The sequence below is a fragment of the Apis laboriosa genome, unplaced genomic scaffold (assembly GCF_014066325.1).
Source record: "Apis laboriosa isolate Shangri-la unplaced genomic scaffold, ASM1406632v1 scaffold25_cov139, whole genome shotgun sequence".
Lineage (NCBI taxonomy): Eukaryota > Metazoa > Arthropoda > Insecta > Hymenoptera > Apidae > Apis > Apis laboriosa.
Genome location: NW_025222552.1, coordinates 1,196,460 through 1,221,998, shown reverse-complemented (window position 1 = coordinate 1,221,998; position 25,539 = coordinate 1,196,460). Strand labels below are relative to the sequence as shown.

General features: G+C 17.3%; 4 protein-coding genes across 8 annotated transcripts in view; 2 read left to right on the top strand and 2 right to left on the bottom strand.

The window, feature by feature from the left end:
- Positions 1-25,539, top strand: part of LOC122713639 (putative phosphatidate phosphatase) — a 141,138-nt gene that overhangs the window by 91,165 nt on the left and 24,434 nt on the right. The window contains exons 8-9 of one of the 3 annotated variants that reach the window (XM_043934275.1): positions 10,372-10,492; positions 14,104-14,317. The exons of 1 other annotated variant lie outside the window; for it this stretch is intronic. In XM_043934275.1, coding sequence (XP_043790210.1) covers positions 10,372-10,443 — 72 coding nt within the window. In that variant the 3' untranslated portion in view covers positions 10,444-10,492; positions 14,104-14,317. Of the gene's footprint in view, positions 1-5,267; positions 5,395-10,371; positions 10,493-14,103; positions 14,318-25,539 lie in introns of those variants that run through there. One more of the 3 variants, XM_043934276.1, reaches the window with a different exon arrangement.
- On the bottom strand, positions 13,518-16,768 carry LOC122713638 (N-sulphoglucosamine sulphohydrolase). Of its 2 annotated transcripts, none has more exons than XM_043934271.1 (10): positions 16,571-16,768; positions 16,190-16,319; positions 15,899-16,035; positions 15,688-15,838; positions 15,304-15,542; positions 14,664-14,783; positions 14,348-14,554; positions 14,109-14,278; positions 13,821-13,967; positions 13,518-13,747 (listed from the first exon to the last, which is right to left on the bottom strand). In XM_043934271.1, exons 1-10 carry the CDS (start codon positions 16,683-16,685, stop codon positions 13,604-13,606), a joined length of 1,560 nt encoding a protein of 519 aa, XP_043790206.1. In that variant the 5' UTR covers positions 16,686-16,768; the 3' UTR covers positions 13,518-13,603. The 2 variants fall into 2 exon arrangements, with proteins under 2 accessions (XP_043790206.1, XP_043790207.1); XM_043934272.1 differs by having other exon boundaries at positions 14,664-14,777.
- LOC122713641 (phosphomannomutase) lies at positions 16,647-18,653 on the top strand. Of its 2 annotated transcripts, none has more exons than XM_043934278.1 (5): positions 16,647-16,769; positions 17,380-17,468; positions 17,573-17,767; positions 17,854-18,121; positions 18,345-18,653. In XM_043934278.1, the coding sequence occupies exons 2-5, from the start codon at positions 17,409-17,411 to the stop codon at positions 18,608-18,610; spliced, it is 789 nt and encodes a 262-aa protein (XP_043790213.1). In that variant the 5' UTR covers positions 16,647-16,769; positions 17,380-17,408; the 3' UTR covers positions 18,611-18,653. The 2 variants fall into 2 exon arrangements, with proteins under 2 accessions (XP_043790213.1, XP_043790214.1); XM_043934279.1 differs by lacking the exon at positions 16,647-16,769 and adding an exon at positions 17,104-17,209.
- LOC122713640 (methylglutaconyl-CoA hydratase, mitochondrial) lies at positions 19,492-21,828 on the bottom strand. The gene is made up of 3 exons (XM_043934277.1): positions 21,657-21,828; positions 20,236-21,032; positions 19,492-19,984 (listed from the first exon to the last, which is right to left on the bottom strand). Exons 2-3 carry the CDS (start codon positions 20,976-20,978, stop codon positions 19,825-19,827), a joined length of 903 nt encoding a protein of 300 aa, XP_043790212.1. The 5' UTR covers positions 20,979-21,032; positions 21,657-21,828; the 3' UTR covers positions 19,492-19,824.

The window sequence follows — 25,539 nt, the reverse complement described above, 5'->3', positions numbered from 1 at the left end:
CTTTTTTATAAATAATTCTAGTTCATAATTATACATTGCTAATGATTGATTGCTAAGAAAATTACTTGCTTTTTATTCTTCTTTAATTTATTTAACGATAATTACGTAGCTTAATAATACTTATACATATATATATATGTATGTATATATACCTAAACGTTTAAAAAATTCACTTGGCGATATTGAATCCCTATATTGGATTATTATTTATTAAAAGAAAAATAAATTTTTTAACTAACATAATATATCTTACTTTATTGATTTTTTATTATTTCGATTTATTTAGAAAATATTAATAATCGAATTTATTTTAAAATAATTAGTCCTTATTCTTTATCCCATTCAAGATGGATTACAATTTTATATAAATTCAATAGATTTTCAAATATTTTGTGTAATAACATCTTGAAAATTCCTCTAATTAACATACATATCAATAATTCCACTCAAATCAAATATTTTTGTTATATATGGACTCTCAAAAGTCAATCAGAATAAGTCTATTAATTGCTAATATTCTTTAAAAATGATTTATTTAGTTCAAAAATCTTTTTATTACTTGAATTTTTAATTGGCAAATCAATTAAGTAATTATTTCAATAATTTAGCAATGATTTAATTGATTTGTTAACTAAAAGTTTAAATAACAAAGAAATTCTTGTCCTATATAAATCATTTTCTGAAATTGGTTTTTGAATATTCTATATGTACATTTTTGCAAGCATATATTTATAAAGTATTTTTATTTTATATTATAAAAAGTCAAATTTAAAAAAAAAATTATTTTATTTTTAATAGTTCTCTTTTTTCGTATAAGATAATTATCATATGTACGGAAAAAAAAAAAAAATTAAAGATAAATCATATGAAAATAACGATATTTAATATTCTATTTGATATAAAAATATAAAAAAAAAGATCATAATATAATCTATTATATCTTGTCAAATTCACTAATTAATATAATTAAATTAAATATTAAATATTAATTAAATATTAAAATTATATAAAATTAAATATTATAAAAAAGAAACAAAATAAATATAAATAAATATATTCTAGTATCGATATAATATAAGTAAATATTGACATTATATATACATATATAATATGATGACAAGTATCGTTAGTTCAATATTAACAATAAGTATAACAATAGATATGATACATACATGACACAGATCGCATAGTATAGCATGTCATCATAACATGAATAGACCATGTCCAATTATAAAATATACATATACATATCAATGTATTCGTCATGAACAAATATATAGTACAATTTCAATCTCGATAACTTGTAATAAAATCTCGTCTATTGCATTTCATTAATACGTGGGAGAGATGATCATTTATGGTGGAAGCGATATATTGTGGTTATAAATTAAATCATTAAGAAGGAACACTCATTTATGTGATCCAAAATTGTATACGTTTTGTACTTTAAATCTCGGACTTGAAAAGTTATATGTAAATTTATATTATATAATTTTTCATTGAAACTGTATTGAGTCTTCGTTATATCTTACTTAATAAAAATTGCCGTAAATGGAAAATGAATCCATAAATATTAAAAATAAGGTATTTTTCAAAATAATAATTTAAATTGATATGACTTTATCAATTGATCGTATGATTGAATGAAGCTGAAGATCCTTATAAGAAGAGAAGGAAATATATATCATAGTGTAATATCTTTTAAATTTTAAAATAATTTCAATAGCAATCAGTAAATTGACTATTGTAAATTGTAAAATTGTAAAGTATATTAAATTTTAAAATTGACAAATTATAAAACTGTTAATTTTATGATCGCTTTCATCTACTATCACACCTATTATATTATGCCATTTATCTTGAATGGATTATAAAAAACTTTATTTACATTCAAAATTTCAAATAAAATGTAGAATATCATAGAAAATTATAAAATATTGATTCTCGAAAATAAGAAAATATATATTTTTTTTTATTTCGTTTTATCACAAATGGAGATTATTCGATTAAGAATATAATTGAATATAATTGATTATATTAAAATAACAAATAAATTTATTTTTTAAAAAATAGATAAAGTGAAACAAGATTTTTTACGTACAATACATTTCCAGTTTATTAATAAAAGAATGTATGTAATGTTACACTTTTTTGAATTTTCTTATCAAAAAAAAAAAAAAAAAAAAGAAAAATCAATATATATATATATATTTTCTTTTATATAAAACTGAGTTCAAAAACTTTATTAGAATTGATTTATATAAATATTTTTGTATTGTCTTAAAATGAACTGTTGTAAATTATTGTAAAGTATATACTATGTACTTTACTTATTGCAACAATTTTTGTTATTAACATAAAGAGTTAATTTTATATTTGTATTTAATCTTTTGTCCTAAATCATTGATTTTTTACTTTATTTTCAATATCATTTTATTTTATTGCACAATGGCAAATTTTAACATATTCGTAATCATTGACAATTCTATTTTAATTCGTTATCATGGCGCGGATTTGCGAATCATTTTGAGAATTTGTGGCTGTCATAGATCTATATTATTTTATTCACAACGAGTTTTACGCATCTAATTTCTAGGATTTTAAATTTTCGAGTCTGAATTTATCTTATAAATAACATAAAAATTTTTACATTATATTAAATGTAATAAATTAATTTTTCTATAAAAAATTAAAAAATTCTTAAAAAATTCAAATTTAAGATTACTTTTCCCTTTCTTAGTTAAAATGTCCTATTTAACATTTTAATAAATCATATATGAAAATTAAAATTTTTATCATTTTTCTTAGAAAGAAATAAATTTGATATATTTCTAGATCAACTATATTATTTTTAAAATAAAATACAATAGAATCAATTCTTAAAAATTAAAGGACACGCAGAATTTAAAATATTTCAATAAAAAATAAAAAAATATACTATAGGATATTTTAACTATTAAGAGAATTATTATTGATTTACGATTGTAAAAAGGAAAAGATAAGAATAAGTCGAAAAAAATTCAAAGACCATATAATGATTAACTATTAGAATGAAATATATTATAATATGTTATATACACATTTATTACATTGACTTTAACATTGATATTAAATCTTGTTCCTATTGAATTATTTCTATTTCACAATTTAAATTCTTGTTTGATAAACTGATATGAGGATATTTTCGCTCAATTTAATTGAAATTCATTTTTATTTTCGTTAATAATAGATATAAATATGATTTATTTTATTAAATCTATATGTAAAAATGTGAAATTAATATTCATGGAAGATGAAATTTATTTTTAATATCTACAGTATTCCTCACTTGTTATTTATAAATTAAGAAATGCATATTCGAATTCTTTAATATTTATTGTATGGATATTTTTTTATAAAGAATATGTCATCATTCTTTATACGATTTTGAATCAAATAGAAACAAGAGTAAAAAATATTGAATAGAAAGAAAATTTCGACATTTTTTTTCTTAATTAATTTTCATAATGAAATGGAATTACATTGATTCCATTTTGAGATACTTTTAATAAAAAAATCTAATTAATTAATGTTAAAATTACAAGATTTAATTTTAATTGAAGATTCTTTGAATAATATTATTAGAATAATTTGAGAATATTATGAAATGTTTGCAACAATTGAAAATTCTTTCTTATTTTTAATTAATTATTAATTATATTAATAATATTTTTAATTAATAATTATTTTTAATTAATGATTAATCATATACTACCTATATAATTTTAATTTGTTTAATATCTTTTTTATTGATAATAAAAAATAGAATATAAGATAAAAAAAATAAAAAAAAATACATAATTCTTCATATAAACAGATAATTCAGTAAGAAGTTACTTATAATTACCACCATTAAGAATTTTATTAATTAATTTTAAATGTTTAATATTAATCTTCTCATATAAATGCAAACATAATTCATAACATGGGATGTAATATATATATATATATATATATGTAATACGTATATATGTATAAATTAGATATAATTAATTAATACTTTTATATTCTACTTTAAACTAACTTTACTTTAAACTTCGAATTATGTAAATTAAAAATAAAAATTTATGAACAGAAAAAATGATTTATTTAATAATTTAATAATTATAAGTATTTAATAATTATATTATAAATAATTTAATATTAGTATTATCAAATATTTAATGTTAATTAAATATTTTATTTATAATTATATATCAAAGTTAAAACTTTAAATTATAACTAATTATAATATAAATTAATATAAAAAAATATTAGAAAAAATTTTTTTATTAATATGCTTGTTTAAAATAAAGAAAAGATAAGTACTTAATAAATAGTCATCATTTTTTTTTAATTATAATTTATATTAAAATATTATAATTTATATATATATTCAATTTTATTTCAATGTAATGTTACAATGTATTTTAATAAATTTTATTAATCAATAATTTTTTAAAATTCTAAAAACAATTTAATTTTTCTAATGTTTTAATTTTATAATACATCTTTTATATTGTGAATTAATAATAAAAATAAAGGAAATGTAATTTAATGGAATGAATTTTCTTAAAATATCTTACATAACAAAATTAAAGTACAAATTTCTTAAAATATTTTTATTCAAAAATATAATTTGTCTAGAATATCATAAATATTTATGATTTTAATTTTTATTAATATACAAATATACAATATATTTTTTTTAAAAACAATATTTCTAAAAATATTGAGAAAATTCTCGAAAAAAAAATGAATTATTGAAAAATATACCTATATCATTCATAAAAATCTTCTTCATTTTGATTATTGAACAATTACATGTGTATATGTTAAAAATATTATAATATAAAATATTTTAATTTTATCAAATAATAATTTTTAATAAAAATAAGAAAAAAATTATATATAAACACTATATTAAAAAATAATAACAAGAGGATTTTATATTATAAAATATTACAATTTATTTAAAAAAATATTTGATATAATCTGTTTTATTTTAATTAATAAATATTACAAAAAAATTAATAATCATACATGAAAATTAACAAATTAAAGCATCCAACATTACATAATTAGCAACTATTTTTTCAAACTAACAATAAATTGTGCTTATTTACATTTATACATATCTCTAACATTTAATATTTATTAGTTTTATTCGATGATATTCCCTAACTTTGTTATAGGAGTCTCCTTAAAGGGTTATAATCATTGCTTAAAGGATTTCATATTTCTTTTAGGCCAAATCTTCTGCTATTACTTCGAACAAAGATGTAAACAAGAGATTTACGATAAATATGTAGTGCAATAACATTTAAAAAAAACAATTATAATGTACATTTTATGATTAAATTACGAAATAAGAATGTAAGTATAATAAATATAAAATTATATTTTCACTATGCTAACATATATTTATTTTAAAATTATAAATAATTGAACTTTCAAAGAAAAATTATTTTAAATAATTTTAGGACAATGTATTGTAAAATAGAAATGTATTAAATTCTGTACAAAAGTTCGTAGTTTTTAATTAAAATTTTTTTTAATAATTAATATTTTAATAAAGTTTTTCATTTTTCATTTTTTTAATAATTTACACATATTCCTTATTTTATTTATCAGAAGTCAGACTTTTGATATCTCCTATTTAAAATAAAGATTTATATTCATTTAAGATAAAAATTTTCAAGCAGATCTCATGCAAGCAGAAGTAAAATGATAAAGACACTATAATAAAATGATAACAATGATAACTCTATGATTTTCAATGTTTTTGAAGTAACTTCAAAAATATATTTTAAAGAAAAAAAGAATATTTTAAAGAATATATATTAAAATATTTAAAAGAAAATTTATATTTTAAAGAAAAAAAGAAAAGGAAAGAGTTAATATCAATTACCGATGTAATTGATAAAAATATTGAAAAAAATTATTATTGTGAAATATTATGAAATATTCTTATAAATTATAAATATCTTATAAATAAATATAACAAAAGTCGATTTTTCTTATTTATTTATCTTTTAATGTTAAGCAATTTTTACAATCAAATTCGAATTCAGAAAATATATGACATTTTTTTTTATTTTTAAGCAACAAAATTTTTCGTATTTTATCTGTATTCTCATTTTTCACATAAAAAAACCAAATTTGTAAAAAAAAATTGCTATCTTTTTTTTATATATTTAGGAAAAGCATATATAAATAAAGTATGTATATGTGTTTTATATAAAAATTTGGTAGCTTGCATAAGTTTCAAAGATTGAAAATAAAATATCCTACTTTATTTTATTGTGAAGTCTTAACATTTTATAGTTAGAAAGTAATTTGATTGATTTTTTTCATAGCATTATTATTTTATGTTCCTTATTGTAATTGAAAAGTTAAGAACTATAATAATTCTTTCAAATAAATAAATAAATTCAATGATAAACAAATAAAGTAAAAACTATAGAAATAATATTAGTATTTGAATTATATAATGTTATGTAAGATTACATAAAAATTCTTCTTTATTTTCATCTTAAAATGGAATTCAAATATCGAAAAATAAATACATGAAATATCTCATATAAAAAATATTATTATAAGCGATATTACATCATAGATCTACATTACAGATCTATATAAACAGATCTATATATACAAATATATAAACATATGAAAAATATAAATATGTATAATATTTACATAATATTTAGAATCGATTTGTAGAAACGTCATTTTTCAACATGCCACATTTATTAGATATGACATATTTCCACGATTTTTATATAATTATTATATTTTAATATTAAAAAATATAATATTTCAAATATTTCTAAAAAAAAAATTTCAAAGAATTTATTATAAGATAATATAATTATACAAATTTGTCGAAAAAAACTTGTAAAACTATTCAATACATTTCAATACATTGGAAAATAGTTATTGAAAAAATTATTTGGTAAAATATTAATTCTATAAAAATATCACTGCTTTTACTCTTTTTTTTAAATTTGGTTATAAATTTTTTAAATAATTTAAAATATTTTGAAAGTATTATAAATATTATTATTTATTATTATTATTTAATTGCATAGAAAATAAAAAAATAATAATATTTAATAGTAACAGTAATTTATATATAGTAAAGTACATATATAGTAAAGTACATAAATACATATAGTAATTAGTATCTCCAATTTTTCCAAATTTGGGTATTTAAATTGTTCATAAAAAATTATTAAACAATTTTTGCAAAAAGACAAATATTTTTATCAAAATGACAACAATTTTTTATATAAATAGGTAAAATATAAAAGTATGATACATTTTTTTAATAAATGTGAATGAATTTATTATTCAATCTAATAAATTATTTAAAAAATTTCTTTGAATAAACATTCATAAATAAGTAAGAAATTTTTTCAAAAATAATAGGATATATGATATCAAAAATAAAAATTAAAATTAAAATTGTATAAAGATATAATAGTGTAAAGCTAAAATATATTTCTATATATAAGTATAAATATATATGCATATAAAATTTCTCTGAAAAAATATACCGATTACGATTTATTATAAAAGATTTAATTTTTTATATAAAAATAATCACATAAATATAAATGAGCTTAAATTTTGAATTACAATAATCTTATTGTTCTTACAAGATATTAATTTAAACGTGATTTTAAAAATTCTTTCAAACAAAAGTTAATATGAAAAAATATCAGTTGAAACTTATTTATTAAGTCATAATCAATTTAGTTCGTATTAAATAAAGAGAGATGATGCAATACTGATGAAATAAAAATAGAACGAAATTCATTCTATTTCTCGCTTTATCTAATGCAAACTTTAATTGTTTATAACTTAATAAATAAGCTTTAATCAATATTTTTGTGCATTATTCATATATCATTTATATATTTATAAATCGAAATCAAGATATTTTCTATATTTTGAAAAAAATATTATAATAATTTATATATTTATATAAATAAATAAAGACTTAAATTTTATGAAAATGAAAATATAATTTACTTATTTCATCTTTTTTCTATAATTTTTAGAAAATTAATTATCCAATAATATAGATGAAATACAATATTTAAGTTATTTATAACATTATACGCTTTAAATTTTGCTCAAAATTAAGAGGATTAAAATTTTATTTAAATACTATAGATATAATAACGAATTATATTCATATATTATGGTATGCACTTTTTGATACAAGCTTGCTATGAATCATTGAAAATAAGTCATAACTTAATTTACTTACTATTACTACTAGAGAAAAAAAAGATTTTTAAATTCATTATTCTAAATCCAATTTATAGATTAAAATAAATAACGATGGCTTCTCTTGTTGGCTTCTTAGTGAAGACTAAATCGTTAATCATTAGTTCACGAGAAGTATAATGGACGATATATAACATATATATAAATATAGATACATTATGATAAATATTTGTGTCGTCATTTAAAGGAAAGCAGGAAAGCAGTGACACACTTGATCAAAAAACCTATTATTTGAACAGAGAATTTTCGATGATATCTATTTTTCTTACCATTAATAATACCGATAAATCTCTACTTATAAATAACAATCTCTGTTATCTTTGATACATAGATATATCAGAAAGCAAAATGTAAATATCTATACGCATATATTACAAAGTGAGGCAGAACTTCCAAATTTTTAAATAAAAAGATAGGAATAAGATTCTCAAAACTTCGAAACCTCAAAATGCTTTGAAATTTAGAGAAAGAGATATTGAATTTTTGAATTTTAAAACTTCTATTCTTGCTATTTTTATGGTTCTTGAAATATAAATTAATTAATAATTAAACTATTCGAAAATATTGTAAAAATATTATAATTGAGTTTTATATATAGGCATATTTTAATTGGTATTATTCACTAATTTATTACAATAATTTTATAATTAATAGTTTATTTTTAGTATTAACTAATAGTTAATTCTTATACTCTCAACTCCTTAATTGTTGGTGCTTAAAATTAAGATTTATTTTAAAATTATTAGAATTAAAACATTAATTAAAATTCTGAGATATATTATCTATATTCGATAACTTATGAATAAAAGTATTTATTTTATTTAAAATATACAAGATAATAATATTGAAATTTTTTTTAAACATTGATTTCCATTGAAAGATTTATTCAATTGATTTCCTTTAAAAATTGATTCATTCATTTTGATTGACATATATTATTATATAATTACATTATGTATATTGGTAAAGATAATAATCGAATTGATCAAATACTATTTACCGAAACATAAGGAAGAAGATTTAAATAATATAAGGTCACTGATTCTTTCTTTTACCAATAACTTCTCATTCGTGTAATAAGAGCTGACATTCATGAAACTGGTTTTAAGAATTCATTCATTTATTTTATTTAGATTAATGTTCTCAAAGTAAAATTGATAAATGAAAAAAATTTCGTGAATTATAATTCATTAGTTTTTCTTCTTACTGTTTGCATTATATTTCACTTTATTTTAATAAAAATAATTAAAAAAATTTAACTCATATATAATAAGTTATTCGTCTAAAATTTGAATTCTTTGAAATTAGAATTAGAAAAAAACATAAAATAAGATTATTTTAGTATTACTTTTAAAAAATATTTAATTATTAATTAAAAAATATTCTTTGAAAATAATTTAAACAATAATTCAATTATAAATTAAATAAAGAGAATTTTATTATTATTATACACAATTTTATTTAAATAATTATATAATAATTATTAAATAATTATAATAATTATAATATGTATTTATATATATATATATGTTATAATATAATATATTTTTAAAGAAATCATTTTGAAATATTTTTATGAAAAAAAATTATTAATTATTTAACGATTTATTGATTTGTTTTATTATATTGTAATAATTCTTATTAAAATAAATATTATAATATAAAACCTTACTTTTTCAATCTTTTTTCTTTAAGTTAAATCTTAAGATTGTCGATTTTTTATTATTTTTTTTCGTCATTGTTCATATATATTTATATGTATTATTTGGCATGCTTATAATCTTTTATTTTGTAAGCTTATTTGGATTTTGCAAAATTAAGCAATAAATTTTGTTTTTTGCTTTTATACATTATTCCCTGCTTTTTTATTATGCAATTTATTTTTTTTATTTAACATTAATTTATTATAAAATTTTGAAAAAATAAAATTTTCAATCCAAATATATTAATAAAATATATTATAAATGTAATATAAAATAATATTTTGAATAATTTATTTAAAAGAAAAAAAAATATTAATTTATATTTATGTTAAATTTATTTAAATTTCAGAACGAATTAACAACACTTCAAAGAGACGAAATATTTTACAATGCAATTGAAAGAAATGAAGAAAATATTTAAGAACATCATGTGACATATTTATTAAAGAAATAATTGTGAAATCTATTATGTACGTATGAGTATTTGAAAAAGAGAAAGATTTAATTTTAATTTAGAATTATTATAAATTATATTTAAATGAAATATTCTTTGTAATAGATATATTTAATGCATAGAATTAATATAATATTTTTCATAATTTTTATCGTAATTTTTATCGTAATTTCAAATCCTCTTAATTAAAGAAAAAAAACAATAAAAAAATAAAAAATTCAATATTATAATTTATACTAAGCATTATATTGTTTTGGCTTAATAAATAATTCTTTCTATTTGTAAAATAATAGTATTAATATTAGTATATAATAGTATATACTACTTTTTACAAAATTTTGATTACATATTTATGAACTACAAACAAAAAATAAACAAATATAAAATAAATTTTTTTTATAAAATTTCTTTCTGTGTGAATAATCGATCATGTAAGAAATTAATAACTTAAGCCATTTTATATATATATATATATATATATATATATATATATATATATTCTCTATGGTAAATATTTTATAATTCTAAAAGATTCAGAACTGAAGGAAGTAGTTATCCAACAAAGATATTGATTCTTATTTCTGATATGGCGTTTTTTTGTTGAAGCTAGAAAAAAACACTGATTGAAAGAAACAATAAATTCCAAGAATTGAGGTATTCGAAGAAAACATTGTAGAAATAATATATATTAAAAAACTGTAAAATTTATTTGTTTTTTTGAAATTATTTCTTATTTTTATTTTATTTTTAATTATTTTTACTTTATTTTAATATTTTTTAATATTTTTTATATATTTTAAATTATACTTTACAACACATTTGTAAAGTTTTTTCAATTAAACTAAAATTAAATTAACAATATAATTTAAATTATATTTAATTATTTAATAAAGAAAAAAAAGAATTATTATTAGTTATTAAATACACAAATTATCATCCAAATTATATCGCGTTTATTATTTTAATTAATTAATTTTAGAAATATATTAGTAAATATTTCATTTGATAATCAAAAATAATTAAAATCAAAAATAAAATTTTAAGATATTATTGTTTCGCGAATATTTGATTCTGATTCGGGATCAAATATATTGCTCGAGATATATCAAAGGAAATTCTTCAGTGATAGAAATAAGTGTTTTTTAATTCATAAATAAGATAAGCTTTTGCAATTCTAAATAATTATTAAATATTTAAAAGTAAAAAAAAATATATATGATTAGTATAAAATAAATACATTAAATTTTAGAAAATTTTACATATCATTTCTTCTCATTTTTCTAATATGAAATTTAATCGAAAATTTTCGTGGATATTACAAAAATATAATTTCTCAAAAAATTTTATCAAAAATGCAGGAAAAAATTCACATTTTTTCCAACTACATTTTTCTATTATAAAAATTTTAATTTGGACAAAAAATTTTGCCAAAATATCAGGATTTTTATATTAGGAAGATATAATAGTATGAGAAAAAGTAGCAAAATTTCTTGTAAAATTTAAAAATTTGAAGTTTTCAAGTATTCAAGTCATTGTGATTTTGTATCAAAAGAATATAATCTATGAAAATCAAAAATAATTTACATTATAATATTCCTAATGCTAAATTTGAAATCTACATACGTAAATCGACCATAATTATATTCTTATATCAAAAACAATTGGCTATCGCTACATTTAATTATAATTCCTTTTGTCTTAATATCACTGTTATCTAATTTTATTTTGAATCAATAATATCGCATGTGACATAAGAATACTAATGGAGATTACATAGTTTTCAGACTATGTGACACAAAAATGCATTGAGTGACGTCTATTCTATGTTTCATATCTAGTCTGTACTTTGACTATCATTTAAAATAAATAAATAAATAAATATTCTTAAATTAATAAAATTGACAATTTATTTCATCATGTTTGCATATTGAAGACATCTATGTTGATTATGAATACTATCAATGCCAAGTCTAACTTAATTGATATTTTAAATAACAGTTATTTCGTTACTTGCGATTCATTAATATAATGATTATTTTAGAAGTGAATATGTAACACAATATGAAATTTTTTATTTTGGTATAAATATATTTAAATAAAATTTCAAATTAAATTTTTAAAATATAAACATAACCTCAACAATAGTAATGCTTGTTTTACGTAGTTTTCAAAATACAAATTTACTTGTATTGCTTGGTGGTCTTTTATTGTGTCTTGTTTTTATGATACAAGTGAAACAAATTTATAATAACAATCAAAAATATAATAGATATTTAGGATATAAAGAATATGTAAGGTTTCATAAAAAAATATATATGTATATCCATTATTGAATTTATTTTTAAATATTTATCGATTTGTTTAAACTTTAGATGAATGAAATATCAACAGAACTAAAAGCAATAGAGAAATCCGCAAACAAGTCGTCAAGCTTTATTCGTCAATTAAATGAAATACTTTTAAAACATCGTGATAAGGATATAAAAAATGTGACTATATCACATCCTCTTTTTTGATTATAAATCATTATAGGTATATATTTATAATATATATAATATATATAATATAAAATTATTAAATTTAATAAGTAAATTCTTAAATTAATATTCATAAAAATTTAATTTATAAATTAACAAATGAAAATCTTATATTTCAATTAAAATATGAAACATACATATAATTGTCATTTATAGTTAAAAAAATACTAATAAGCAAAAATTGCATAATATTGAAAATAATATACAAGATTTTATAAAAATTTTTTAATATCTATCTTTAATATAAAAATACTGAAAAAAATTTATAATATTCTGTTGTTATATAACAAGTTATAACATATATATTTTCCAGTTAAACATTATATTTATTGATTTTTTTAACAATTTATTTAAATACCCATATACTATTTCTACAATATTTTTAATTAAATAAAAAAAATATAATTGAATAAATAAATATATTTTTTATTCAATTTATTGCTTATATAATATTGAGTATTTATGAATATATTTATTATTATGAGTATATTTATATTATTTATGAGTATTTATGAGTATATATTAATATTGAGTATTTATGAGTATTATTTGAAAATATTTTTTATATTATAAAAATTAAATAATCTAAATTAATTAATTAAATTTTGAAGAGGCATACATTGTGCTTCTTTAGTTTTAATATCATTGAGAATTCCTGTAGGTGCGCAAAGCCAAGGATCATTGGTTATTTTCTGCCATTTTAATAATCTTTCTTGTAAATCACTAAATATATTCTAAAAAATAATTTAATAATTTAAAGTTGATTTATTACAATTAGAATATAAAGAATATTTTGATTTTAATTACTTTTGCTGATGATTTAGAAGCAATATTATTTTTTTCTTCTGGATCATATTTTAGATCATATAATTCCCATTCTGGTCTTTCATAATAATTTTCTAATGTTTTATACCATGGAAGTGGTTGTTTGTTTTTAGTTCTATTCAAAAGATCCTTTAAATAAAAAAAATGATATTCATTTATAATTTATAATATGATTTATAATGTGATTTCTTTCATAAATTTTTTTCATATTATTTATTAATATGATTATATTTATATTTATAATTATATTATATATTTTTTGTAGATCACCTGGAATGTTGGTGAAACATAAAAGTCTTGATCAATTGGAAATGGCATTTTGTAATTAATATTATGTATAAGTTTATATCTTTTGGTTCTAATTGCACGCATGGGATAATACATAGTAATTTCATGATGAGTTTGACTGGCAAAAATAGCTGTATTATTTTCTATAGGTTCTGCAAATGCATATGCAAAAATAAAAATATAATATTAGAATATTGAATGCTAAGATAATTTAAATATACCTTGAATAAGAAGAGGAAGAAGAGATTTTCCAGTTAAGAAAGGAACAGATGTTTCATTTGTATCAAATAGAGATAGATCCATATATGGTATGTTAAACCAATCTAATAATGTTGGTACAATATCCAATAAAGATGTTAAACTGTATGTTATACTATTTCTTCTGTGATTAGGAATTGGAGACCTAATCATCATAGGTTCTGCTAATCCTAACATAGTAAATATAATTATTTTTTTATACCTTAATATTTTTAATCTTAATTTAAAAAAAGATTATTTAATCATTATATAATATTTTTTATGTATACTATTATTTACCTGGTTCATATAAATTTGTTCGACCATTTGGAAATGGTATACCATTATCAGATGTATAGATCACTAATGTGTTGTCTTTAAAACCAGCATCTTCCAGTTCTTTTAAAATTAATCCTACACCTATAAAAGTTTTAATTTCTTGTCTATTTCTAATTCATCTATTATTAGTTTTATTATATTAATATATTTTTAATATAATATAATATTACATATTTTATATTTATTGTATTAATAACATTTAATATTTAATTTTTTAAAAGAATAAAACAAAATTTTAAATAAATATTTGTAATAAAAAGATATAATTATATAAAGATATAAAGATATAATTATATAAAGTAAAAAATTATATATTTTTTTAAAGTTATAATTTAAATAATAAATAAAATGTTTTATCTCTAAGACAAAATTACATTATTGTAATTTGCAACTTATATATTATTATATAATAATGCAATACTTAAATTAAATTAACATTTTAATGTTTTTTAAAAAAAATATATTAATTTTTATTTTTTTCTATTATAAATAATATATTTGAATAATTATTTAATAATTTTTTAATATCATTAATATTTTTGTTACATATTAATTTCTAATAATTTAAATATCTAATTTTAATTTTATTTAATAAATATACCTTGATCTAAACGAGAAATTGTTGTATATTGAGCAGCAATATCTCTTCTAGCTGCTTCTGTATTTTGAATAAAATATGGAACTTTTACTTGTTCCCATTGATAATATATTGGATTCCAATCAGAAATAGTACCCATACCAATATCTCCATTACCAAATTTTTCACAAAAATTTCCATATTCTGGATGTGTATAACCACATCGATGAGGATCATGAAATCCAATATATAAAAAAAAGGGCCTAAAAATGAAATATTACAATTTATATTATATTTATCTTTGTCTTTTAATATCATAATTTAAAATTACTATCATAAAGTTATAGTTTGATAGAAATTTTACATTAATAGAGAAAAATTAATTTGAAAGCTAAAAAAAATTCATACTTTGTTTTATTCTGAGAGAAAAATTCTCTAACTAAAAGTTTAATTTTAGTAATATTTCGACCAACTTGAAGTATAGAATTATTTTCTTCTGTTTGTGAAAAATCAAATGGATAAACATTGCTTGGACCTACATGCTTTTTACCAATAATACCTGTAAAATATTCATAGATGATTCTTGAATTTTACACTTATTAAATTTTGAAAATTTTACCTGTTCTTATATTATTTTTCTTTAATATTTTTGGTAAACTTTGAACTGTTTCAAATGAATTAAAATGATGAATTCCATGATGAAGACCATACATTCCATTTTGATGACTTGGTAAACCAGTAAGTAAAGAGGAACGACTAAAATGTATAAAAATTATAAAAATATAATATTAAAATGATAATATGATAATAATATAAAATATATAAAAATTATAAAAATACAGTAAAATAATGATATGATAATAATAATATAAAATATTAAGTATTTGAAACTAATAAATAATAATGATACCTAGGAGAACAACTGCTAACTGAAGAATATGCATTATTAAATAATAAACTTTCTTTTGCCAAATTATCTAAATTAGGTGTTTGGCAAATTTTATTCAAATAGGATCGCATTTCAAATCCACCATCATCAGCTATATATATAAGTATGAAATTTTATTATTTATTATTTATTATAAAATAAAAAAAAATATGAAATATTTTTTAATTAAAAATTATATTATAGATAAATGATATTAAATAAAATTTTGTAACATTATATATATATATATATATATAAATAACAAAATATTTTTAAAAATTTTATTCAAAAAAAAAGATTAGATGAAAAAAATTTATCATAAAATTATATATTTTCAATTTTTTATATTTTAATTTTTTTTACCTAAAAGTAAAACAGCATTTTTATGCGGCATAATGTTTGCATTTGTATTACGTAATTCTAATAAGATAAGATAAATAAAATAGTTAAATTTATTCAAGTAGATTCTTTTTAACATTATTATAATATTTTAGATAAAAACTGATGAAGATAAGAACTGATGAAGAACACATCAAATTAGCCACGTATCAGTTTATACATCGTCTGTATTTTTTTATTTTATAATATATATAATGTTAAATTTATTTTGTGGTCGATAAAAGTAGAAATTAAATGTCAATTTAATTATAATTAAAATATTGTACAATAAAATATTAATTTCATTTTTATTTATATGTCAATAAATTATATAATAGGTTATATTTGTTATTCTATTATTGACATATGTTAATATTCGATAATGTTTTTAAAAATTGTATATTTTTTTTATTAAAAATGTATTATATTCTATTTTTCTATTTTTTTGTCGACTTAAAAATATATAAATTATATCAAAATTTGAATATTATTAATATAAAGTTTGAATATGTTTCGGTTTGTCAAAAAAAATTACATAAAAAAGGAATTGTTAATATAATATAATAATGAGAAAGATAATGACTAAAATAATAAGTATAATAACGAGTTTTATATGTGATTTAAGTAACGTATTTGTTTTATACGATAATTTTTTAAAGATAAAAATAATCTTTTCGTATTGATAATTTTTAATATTTAGTTTAAAAAATTTTTTAATAATTTTTATTTTTTTATGGATTTTTTTTTAGTATTCTTTTTTTATTAAAAATTTAATTTCGAAATTTATATTTCAGATTAAGTAAATATACAATATTATTTTACTATGATGAAGAAGATAATATGTTTATTTGATGTTGATGGCACACTTACAGATCCTAGACAGGTATATGTACAATGAAAATAAAAAATATATTGTATAATTATAAATATATAATATATAAATATATATAAAATATATAAATAAACTCTTATTTAATTTCTCATTAGGCAATTAAACCATCTGTAGAGAAATTTCTTTTGGAAACTGTTAGAAAGGAATTTGATTTAGCTGTAGTCGGTGGATCAGATTTAAATAAGATTAAAGAACAATTAGGTGGTAAAAGTATATTTGAAAAATATAAATATGTTTTTGCAGAGAATGGGCTTATTGCATTTAAAGATGATAAACAGTTGCCTACTGAAGTAAGTAATATAATTAGAAAATATATTTTATAAAGTTTTCTATGTACTTTTATGTTATTTATTTAAAATTTGACTTTTTATTTTAGACAATTCAAAGTATTATTGGTGAAGAGGCATTGCAAGATTTAATCAATTTTTGTTTAAAATATATATCAGAATTACATTTGCCATTCAAACGTGGAACTTTTATAGAATTTAGAACAGGTATGATTAATATATCACCTGTTGGTCGTAATTGTACTAAAAAAGAGCGTATTCAATTCTATGAATATGATCTTGAACATCAAATTCGACAGAAATTTATTCAAGCTATTAAAAAAGAATTTCCAGATCTTGCTTTAACATATAGTATAGGTAAGTAAGATTTTTTATATTTATATAAAAAATTATTTTGCATAAACATTCAATATAGATATAATTACATTTATTTTTCTTTTGATTTATATTTATTTCAAAAAATTATATTTATCATATTTAATATCAGTATTTTTAATTATAGTATATTAATCTAAAAAATTATTAAAATTATTTGTTTTGTTAAAATTTTTATTAAACATATATTTTTTTATATTTATAGGAGGTCAAATATCTTTTGATGTTTTTCCTATTGGTTGGGATAAAACATATTGTCTTAGACATATTCGAGGATATGATGAAATACATTTCTTTGGTGATAAAACAACAGAAGGTGGTAATGATTATGAAATTTATGAAAGTGATTTAACTGTTGGACATAGTGTGACATGTCCTGAAGATACAATTAATCAACTTAACATTCTTATGACATTTATGAAAGAAAAAAGAGAAAAAGAACAATTGGAATTTCCTATACAATGTGCGTAATGAATTAAATATTTTATCTAATATACAAAAGATATATTATTTATATAAGTTTGTTTTGCTAATATTGCATTTCATTTATAGTATTAAATTTTCATTTTTAAAAGAAATTTTTTAAAAAAATTGCATCTAATTTTTTAGCTGCAATAAAAAAATTTAAAGCATTTGATATTTTATATTTATTAATCAACCAAATTATTGAAATATATGTATAATTGTATGACAAAATAGATTTATATCTCTTTATGAAATATTACTTTAATATTAGTTTATATTATATTTTATTGATATTATGTGATGAAATTTATAAAAATGTAAATAGTAAATTTCAAAATAATTATATTATATGTTACCATAATATATTTTATATGTATTTAATAGGGTTTTAATTGGTTTTATAAAACATTAAGATAGATATATAACATATATTATATATTTATTTCATTGTTTTTTTTTTAATAATATTACATATAATTAATTTTTTATTTTTTAAATACAAATTTATAAATTCAAAAGATTTAATTTCAATTTTTTTTCATTTTTATTTGATTATATATATATTTATATATATTATATATATTATATATATATTCTATCTAAAAGATTTTATATAAAATAGATGATGAAATTACTTAAAAAAAAAAAAAAAAAAGAATATTTATATTTTTATATAGAGCATAATTTATTATTACTAATTTTTATATAGAGCATAATCTTATATTTTTTATTTTATTTAAGATAATAATATTACATAAATATAAATAAAATAAAATGAAAATCATGAAATTTTATAAACATAATTTTATTTTTTAAAAATAAATTTTGTATATAGATGCACACACACACACACACACACACACACACACACACACACACACACACATATATATTAACATAACAAAATTAATATAAACTATATAAATTCTGGAATTTTAAATCACATATAAAAATACTTAAAACTATGAATCTTATGTAATATTATTTCTATATTATACTAAATATTAATTTGCTATTTTTGTAGATTTCTGCTTAAATACAAAGATGCTTGAACTTTTGTAAACATGTATATAAAAATTAGTCATATTATAAAAATGTAGTAAATAAATGGCATATTTCCTACATTTAGTATCTATTAAAATGCATATTCTTGATATGTTAATAATTAAGCGTAACAAATTCGTAAAACACTCATATTTCAATATTTCATTTTGATATATTTACATTCCTTGATAAATAGGTATACGTTTTGTTATAAATGCTGCTAATCCTTCAATTCTGTCTTTTGTATCCACAACTTTACTATAACATTGTTTTTCAACTTCAAGTCCATCTGTAATAGATACTTGAAAACCTTTTGACATTGCTGTTTTTGCCATTCTAAAACATAATAAAAATAAAAAATAAGTATTATCTGTTATAATATATTATATTATGTATTATGTTTAAAATATAAATATAATTATATTATAAATTTGTAAAAATTTTGAAAGTTAATAGATTTTTATTAAATAAATTTAATTATTATCAATTGTTTGAAATTGTTAATATTTTATTTTATCAATTTTTAGAAACACAACTTTACTATAACATTATTAACAGAGAATATTTAATATTATCTTTATACTTACTTAACTCCAATAGGACCATTAGGTAAAATTTCTCTGGCAATTGTTAAAGCAGTTTGATAAGCAGCATCACCACTTTTATTTTGAGGAACTACTTGATTTATTAAACCAATTTCCATAGCTTGTTTACCATCAACTATACGTGCAGTATAAATAAGTTCCTTTGCTTTAGCAATTCCAATTATTCTTGGAAGTCGTTGTGTCCCACCTGCTCCAGGAATAATAGCCCATTTTGTTTCTACAAGTCCCATTTTGGAATCTGATGCTGCAACTCTAATATCTGTGGCTAGAGCAAGTTCTAAGCCACCACCTAATGCAGTACCATCTATAGCAGATATTACTGGAGTTGGTAATGTCTCTATACTATTTGTTATGTTTCTTAAAAATGAAACAAATTTTAAAATTTCTGAATTATCCATCCTTCTTCTTTCTCTTAAATCTGCACCAGCACAGAAAATTTTTGGAACCAAACTACGAATAATTAATACTCGTAATTTTGTATCTTCTCTGATGGAAGAAATAGCATCATTTAGTTGACTAGTTAAAGTTTTGCCAAGAGCGTTAGAAGCAGTGGGTCGATTTAATCCTAATACTACAATACCATTATCTTTTCCATCCAAATATTTAAGTATTATTTCTTTTACATCATTTTTTGGATTTAACATTGCATTGGTAGATAATGCTCTTAGAGTAATTGTATAAAGAGAATGAAAAGTATATTTAACTCTTGTAGTTAAAGGACCCATTATATAAAGCTTGTATATGAACAATAAATTAAGTCTCGTGCAATTACAATTAAGCTAAAAAAATAATTTTTATGATTAAAAAAATAATATAAAAGAACAAAGCTTGATTAATTTAAAAATTATTTTAAATTAATTAATTTAAAATTANTTTTAATAATTGATTATATTGAAAATAGTTTAAATTAAATTTTAATATAAATATAAACTTTTATTTTAATATATATAAAAAGTGTATATATATACGTATATATATGTATATATATGTATATATATACACTTTTTATATATATTAAAATAAAAGTTTATATTTATATTAAAATTTAATTTAAACTATTTTCAATATAATCAATTATTAAAAATTTAACTAAATATATTTGAGAAGTAATAGAATAAGAAAAATAAATCAAATCACTGATACTAATATTAATAACTAATATTAATTAATACTAATATTAATTAATTAATAACTAATATATTAATATGAACACAAATCTTGATCACTTGCAAATAGTGTCGGCATATTTATATCATTAATTTATATGCTTATTATTAAATATTTATGTAAAAAGCATAATAATAATGAAATGTAATAAAAAAATAAATCTTGAAAAATTGTCTAAATTAAATTTGCAAATTATTAAATATATATAAAAAAAATACATTAAAAAATGTAAATACCGTATCCCTTTCAAATCGTATAAGAATGTCACAAGCGACTCCTTGGACTTTACGCACTGTCGCGTTCAACGTTCAACCAATAACATTTGTGGTAGGGAGAATTGAGGAAAGTTCAAATATAACGTAGTAATCTCAACCTAACCTTCAGTACTTCCAACGACGACGTAAACGTAACTGGTTGTTGCAGAAAATGAAAGGAAAATATACTTTGCGATACTACTGAAGTTGTATGTGTTTTTATACATTGTTTGTATGTACATGTGCGTATATATGCACCATATATACATAGATAAGATTTCAAACATCTATTTTACGTTAGTCGATATGTTTTTCAATCTTTTGATTAACTTGATGAAGTATAGCTAAAGTTATCAGAATGAAACAAAAGCAAATAAAATAAAATTGAATATATTATATTTTTAATAATTATTTAAAAAAAGGAAATTATATATCAAGAAATATGAGAATGTAATGTTTGCAATTTGTTTTAATTTTAATTTTAATTTTTGAATTTTTTATTCATAAATGTTTTGAATTATGCAAATTTGCAATTAAGCAAATAATACTAAATAAATTTAATAACAAATAAAAAATTTAAGTATTGTTTATATTATAAGTAATATAATTCGTTTTAATTATAAGTTTGAAAATTAGATTTGAATTTGATAAAATATTTGTCTGATTTTTACTTTTTTTTTTATTAATATTTCAAATAATTTAATTCAAAAAATATCTGATAATGATATCTTTTGACTATGATTTTATTATATTATTTTAATATTATTTTAAGATTTTTATTGGAGAAAAATAAAAAGAAAAAAAAAATAAAAATAATATTGAAATTTTTCTAGTAAATTAATTACATATATGTAATTACATATATGTAATTATATTTCTTAATGAATTAATTATTTCCAGTTAATAGTTTTTTAATTTCATTTAAAAATTGTATTATAAGATTTATAAATTATTATATATGTTAGCAATTTCGAAACTTATTGTTAACGTATATATTGTTTTATATATATATATAATTAGCTACTTCTAAATTTAACTTCTAAAACTATTTGTATCAAATTGTTGTATAAATTGTCAGATAATTTATATTTTTTTCTTCTTTCGATGAATCAGTCATAATTTTTTCCAATTTTCATAATTGTAAAGGAAATAAACAAGTTAGATATAATAATTTATGTTTTCAGTGGATCTTTTTTTTTTTAAATTAAATAATTCAATTTGTCTATTTATTTTAATATTTTATCATATTTTCGAAACAGAAAAAAAATAATAAAATAAATTTTTAAATTTGATTAGAAAATTATTTGAAAAATCGATAAAAATTTTACATTATTAATTTTATTAAAAATTGTATAAAATATAAAATTAAAATAAAATATTACAAAATATTACATTAAAAATGATTATAATTACGTTTTATATTATTAATAAAAATATTATTTTAAAAATTGAATATTCTTACTTATATTAATATTCTTAATATTGAATATTCTTAAAAATTAATTTTTTGGAGAATAAATTATAAAATAAATTATTTCATTCAATTAATGATTATAAATTAAACAATATTGCACTTTATGAACAATGATAACGATGCATGATTACCATAATTGAAGAAGTAAGATAATCTAAAATTAGAACCCTCAGTTTTCAATCTAAAAAGAAATAAAATCGGTGAAACTAGCAGTGTATATAAAATATTGTATGTATAAAGATATATCATAAATATTATTATTTAAAAATTGATGAATCATTAATCATTGAAATTGAATGTATTAAAAAAATTTTATTATAAGTTTAATTTTATTATATTTTATTATAAATTATATAACAAATTAATTTATAGTAATTATAAAACGATAAGAAATAATATAATGATAATAATATAATTTTTAATTTTATAGAAAATGTTATAAGAAATTCATAATTCGTTATTTAAATTTTATAAAAAATTTTAAATACTTTAATTTTATAAATTTAATATTTACATTTAAAATATCTTTGATTATTTTAATTATATATAATAAAATCTAGTATATTGTGCATATATTAGTATATGTTATTAATAATTAATATAATAAATATATATATTGTTTATATAATAATATATATATTATTTATTTAAATACTAATATATTTTATAAATTATGGAAAAAACTTAAGCATAATTTCATCATATTTCTGTTGTTAAATAAATTCTGTTGTTAAAAATGATGAATATAATGACAATTATATCATATTTATTCAAATAGATGAACATAATTTTATTTTTATTTAATAAAAAAGATTACAATTAAACTTTTGACAGTTATTTACTTTTTGGTAATTTATTTATTATTTTGAGTTATTATTTTTTTTTAAAATTATTATAAAATTTTATTATATTTATTATATTTATTATTTTTATTTTATTATATTATATTTATTATATTATAAAATTTATCATTTTATTATTACTTCAATTATTAGTTTATCAAATTTATTATTAGTTGATATTACTTGTATATTTATTCTAAATGAATTCTAAATGATATATTTACAATATAGATATAATTTAAATATAATTTATAATAGATATAATAGATATAATTTAATATATATAATTTATTCTAAATGAATAACAATATTTTTAACAAAACTGTCAATTCGATACTAATATAGAGAACTGATGACATTGTTGACAATACATTAAAAGGATATTATTCTAAAATATATAATACAATAATGAAACATGAAATATATTATTATTTCATCATAATTAAATATTTCATTCAAATAAAAAAAAAATTATTTCTATTATTTATTTTATATTATCTCAAGCACTTTTATAAGAAAAAAATCATTAAAATTATTACGAATGATATTTTAAATTTTATTCTAAAAAGTTCCATTTAAGATTTTTCATACTATAATAAATATTTTTCTAAATGCTCAATTATCTTAGTTATGTATTTAATAGTTTAATTAATAATATGATATAATAATGATTAATATAAATTTAAAATAATTTAAATATAGATTTTCGAACTATATATGACGTCCATAGCATTATATAAACGCATAATCATAAAAATTTAACATATAGTTATATAAGAAACTTTTTTTTGTTAAAAAAAAAAATCCCTCAATCCAATAATTAATTCTTACATAGATAAATATCAATAGTGTGTTTAATTTTTTTATTTAAATTTCAAATTATTACATTATAGATTTAATACATGATAGACTAATGAGTTTATTTTATATTATGTTTGTAAAAAATTTTTGAAATTTTATTTTACAATAAATTTATTAAATTAAATTATATCTCTAATTTGCTATAAATAGATCTCAATATTTAAAAAAATATTTATATATCTTTATTTATTTTTTATTTTTCTTTTTTTTGTTTATGAAACTATTTTAATTATAAATGTAATTTATTTTAATTATAAATGTATTTAAATGTTTTTCTTACGAAATAAATGCATATGAACATTAAAAAATTCATTAGTATTTTGTAATAACATAATTTTCGAGATTCTACATTATTTTCGTGCTTTTATATATTTATTTTCTATAAAATTAATAAAAATTGGAAAAGATTTTTAAACTGACTTTTTTTTAAGATTAATAGTTAACATTATTTATTATTTTTTAAGATTAATAGTTAACATTATTTATTATAAGTTAACATTATTTATTACTTTTTTTCATAAATTAAGAATAATATTTAAGATTATTACAAATAACAGTATTCGACAAATTTTTATTTTTATTCGATTTTGTAATTATGATTAAATATTTATTACACATTTTAATATATTACATAAATTTGCAAATCATATTAGAATCTACAAATTTCGAAAAAAACAATTTGAAAACA

What these genes read in the sequence shown, in the direction of transcription:
- LOC122713638 (XM_043934271.1), bottom strand. Translation starts at nt 16,685, where the DNA reads ATGTTAAAAAGAATCTACTTGAATAAATTTAACTATTTTATTTATCTT. An exon ending in TTCTCTCAGAATAAAACAAA is followed by an intron (nt 15,543 to 15,687) that starts GTATGAATTTTT and finishes TTTCATTTTTAG; the next exon opens with GCCCTTTTTTTTATATATTG. An exon ending in AATTTCTCGTTTAGATCAAG is followed by an intron (nt 14,784 to 15,303) that starts GTATATTTATTA and finishes AAACTTTTATAG; the next exon opens with GTGTAGGATTAATTTTAAAA.
- LOC122713641 (XM_043934278.1), top strand. Translation starts at nt 17,409, where the DNA reads ATGATGAAGAAGATAATATGTTTATTTGATGTTGATGGCACACTTACA. An exon ending in CACTTACAGATCCTAGACAG is followed by an intron (nt 17,469 to 17,572) that starts GTATATGTACAA and finishes ATTTCTCATTAG; the next exon opens with GCAATTAAACCATCTGTAGA. An exon ending in ATAAACAGTTGCCTACTGAA is followed by an intron (nt 17,768 to 17,853) that starts GTAAGTAATATA and finishes TTTTTATTTTAG; the next exon opens with ACAATTCAAAGTATTATTGG.
- LOC122713640 (XM_043934277.1), bottom strand. Translation starts at nt 20,978, where the DNA reads ATGGGTCCTTTAACTACAAGAGTTAAATATACTTTTCATTCTCTTTAT. An exon ending in AATGGTCCTATTGGAGTTAA is followed by an intron (nt 19,985 to 20,235) that starts GTAAGTATAAAG and finishes ATTATGTTTTAG; the next exon opens with AATGGCAAAAACAGCAATGT.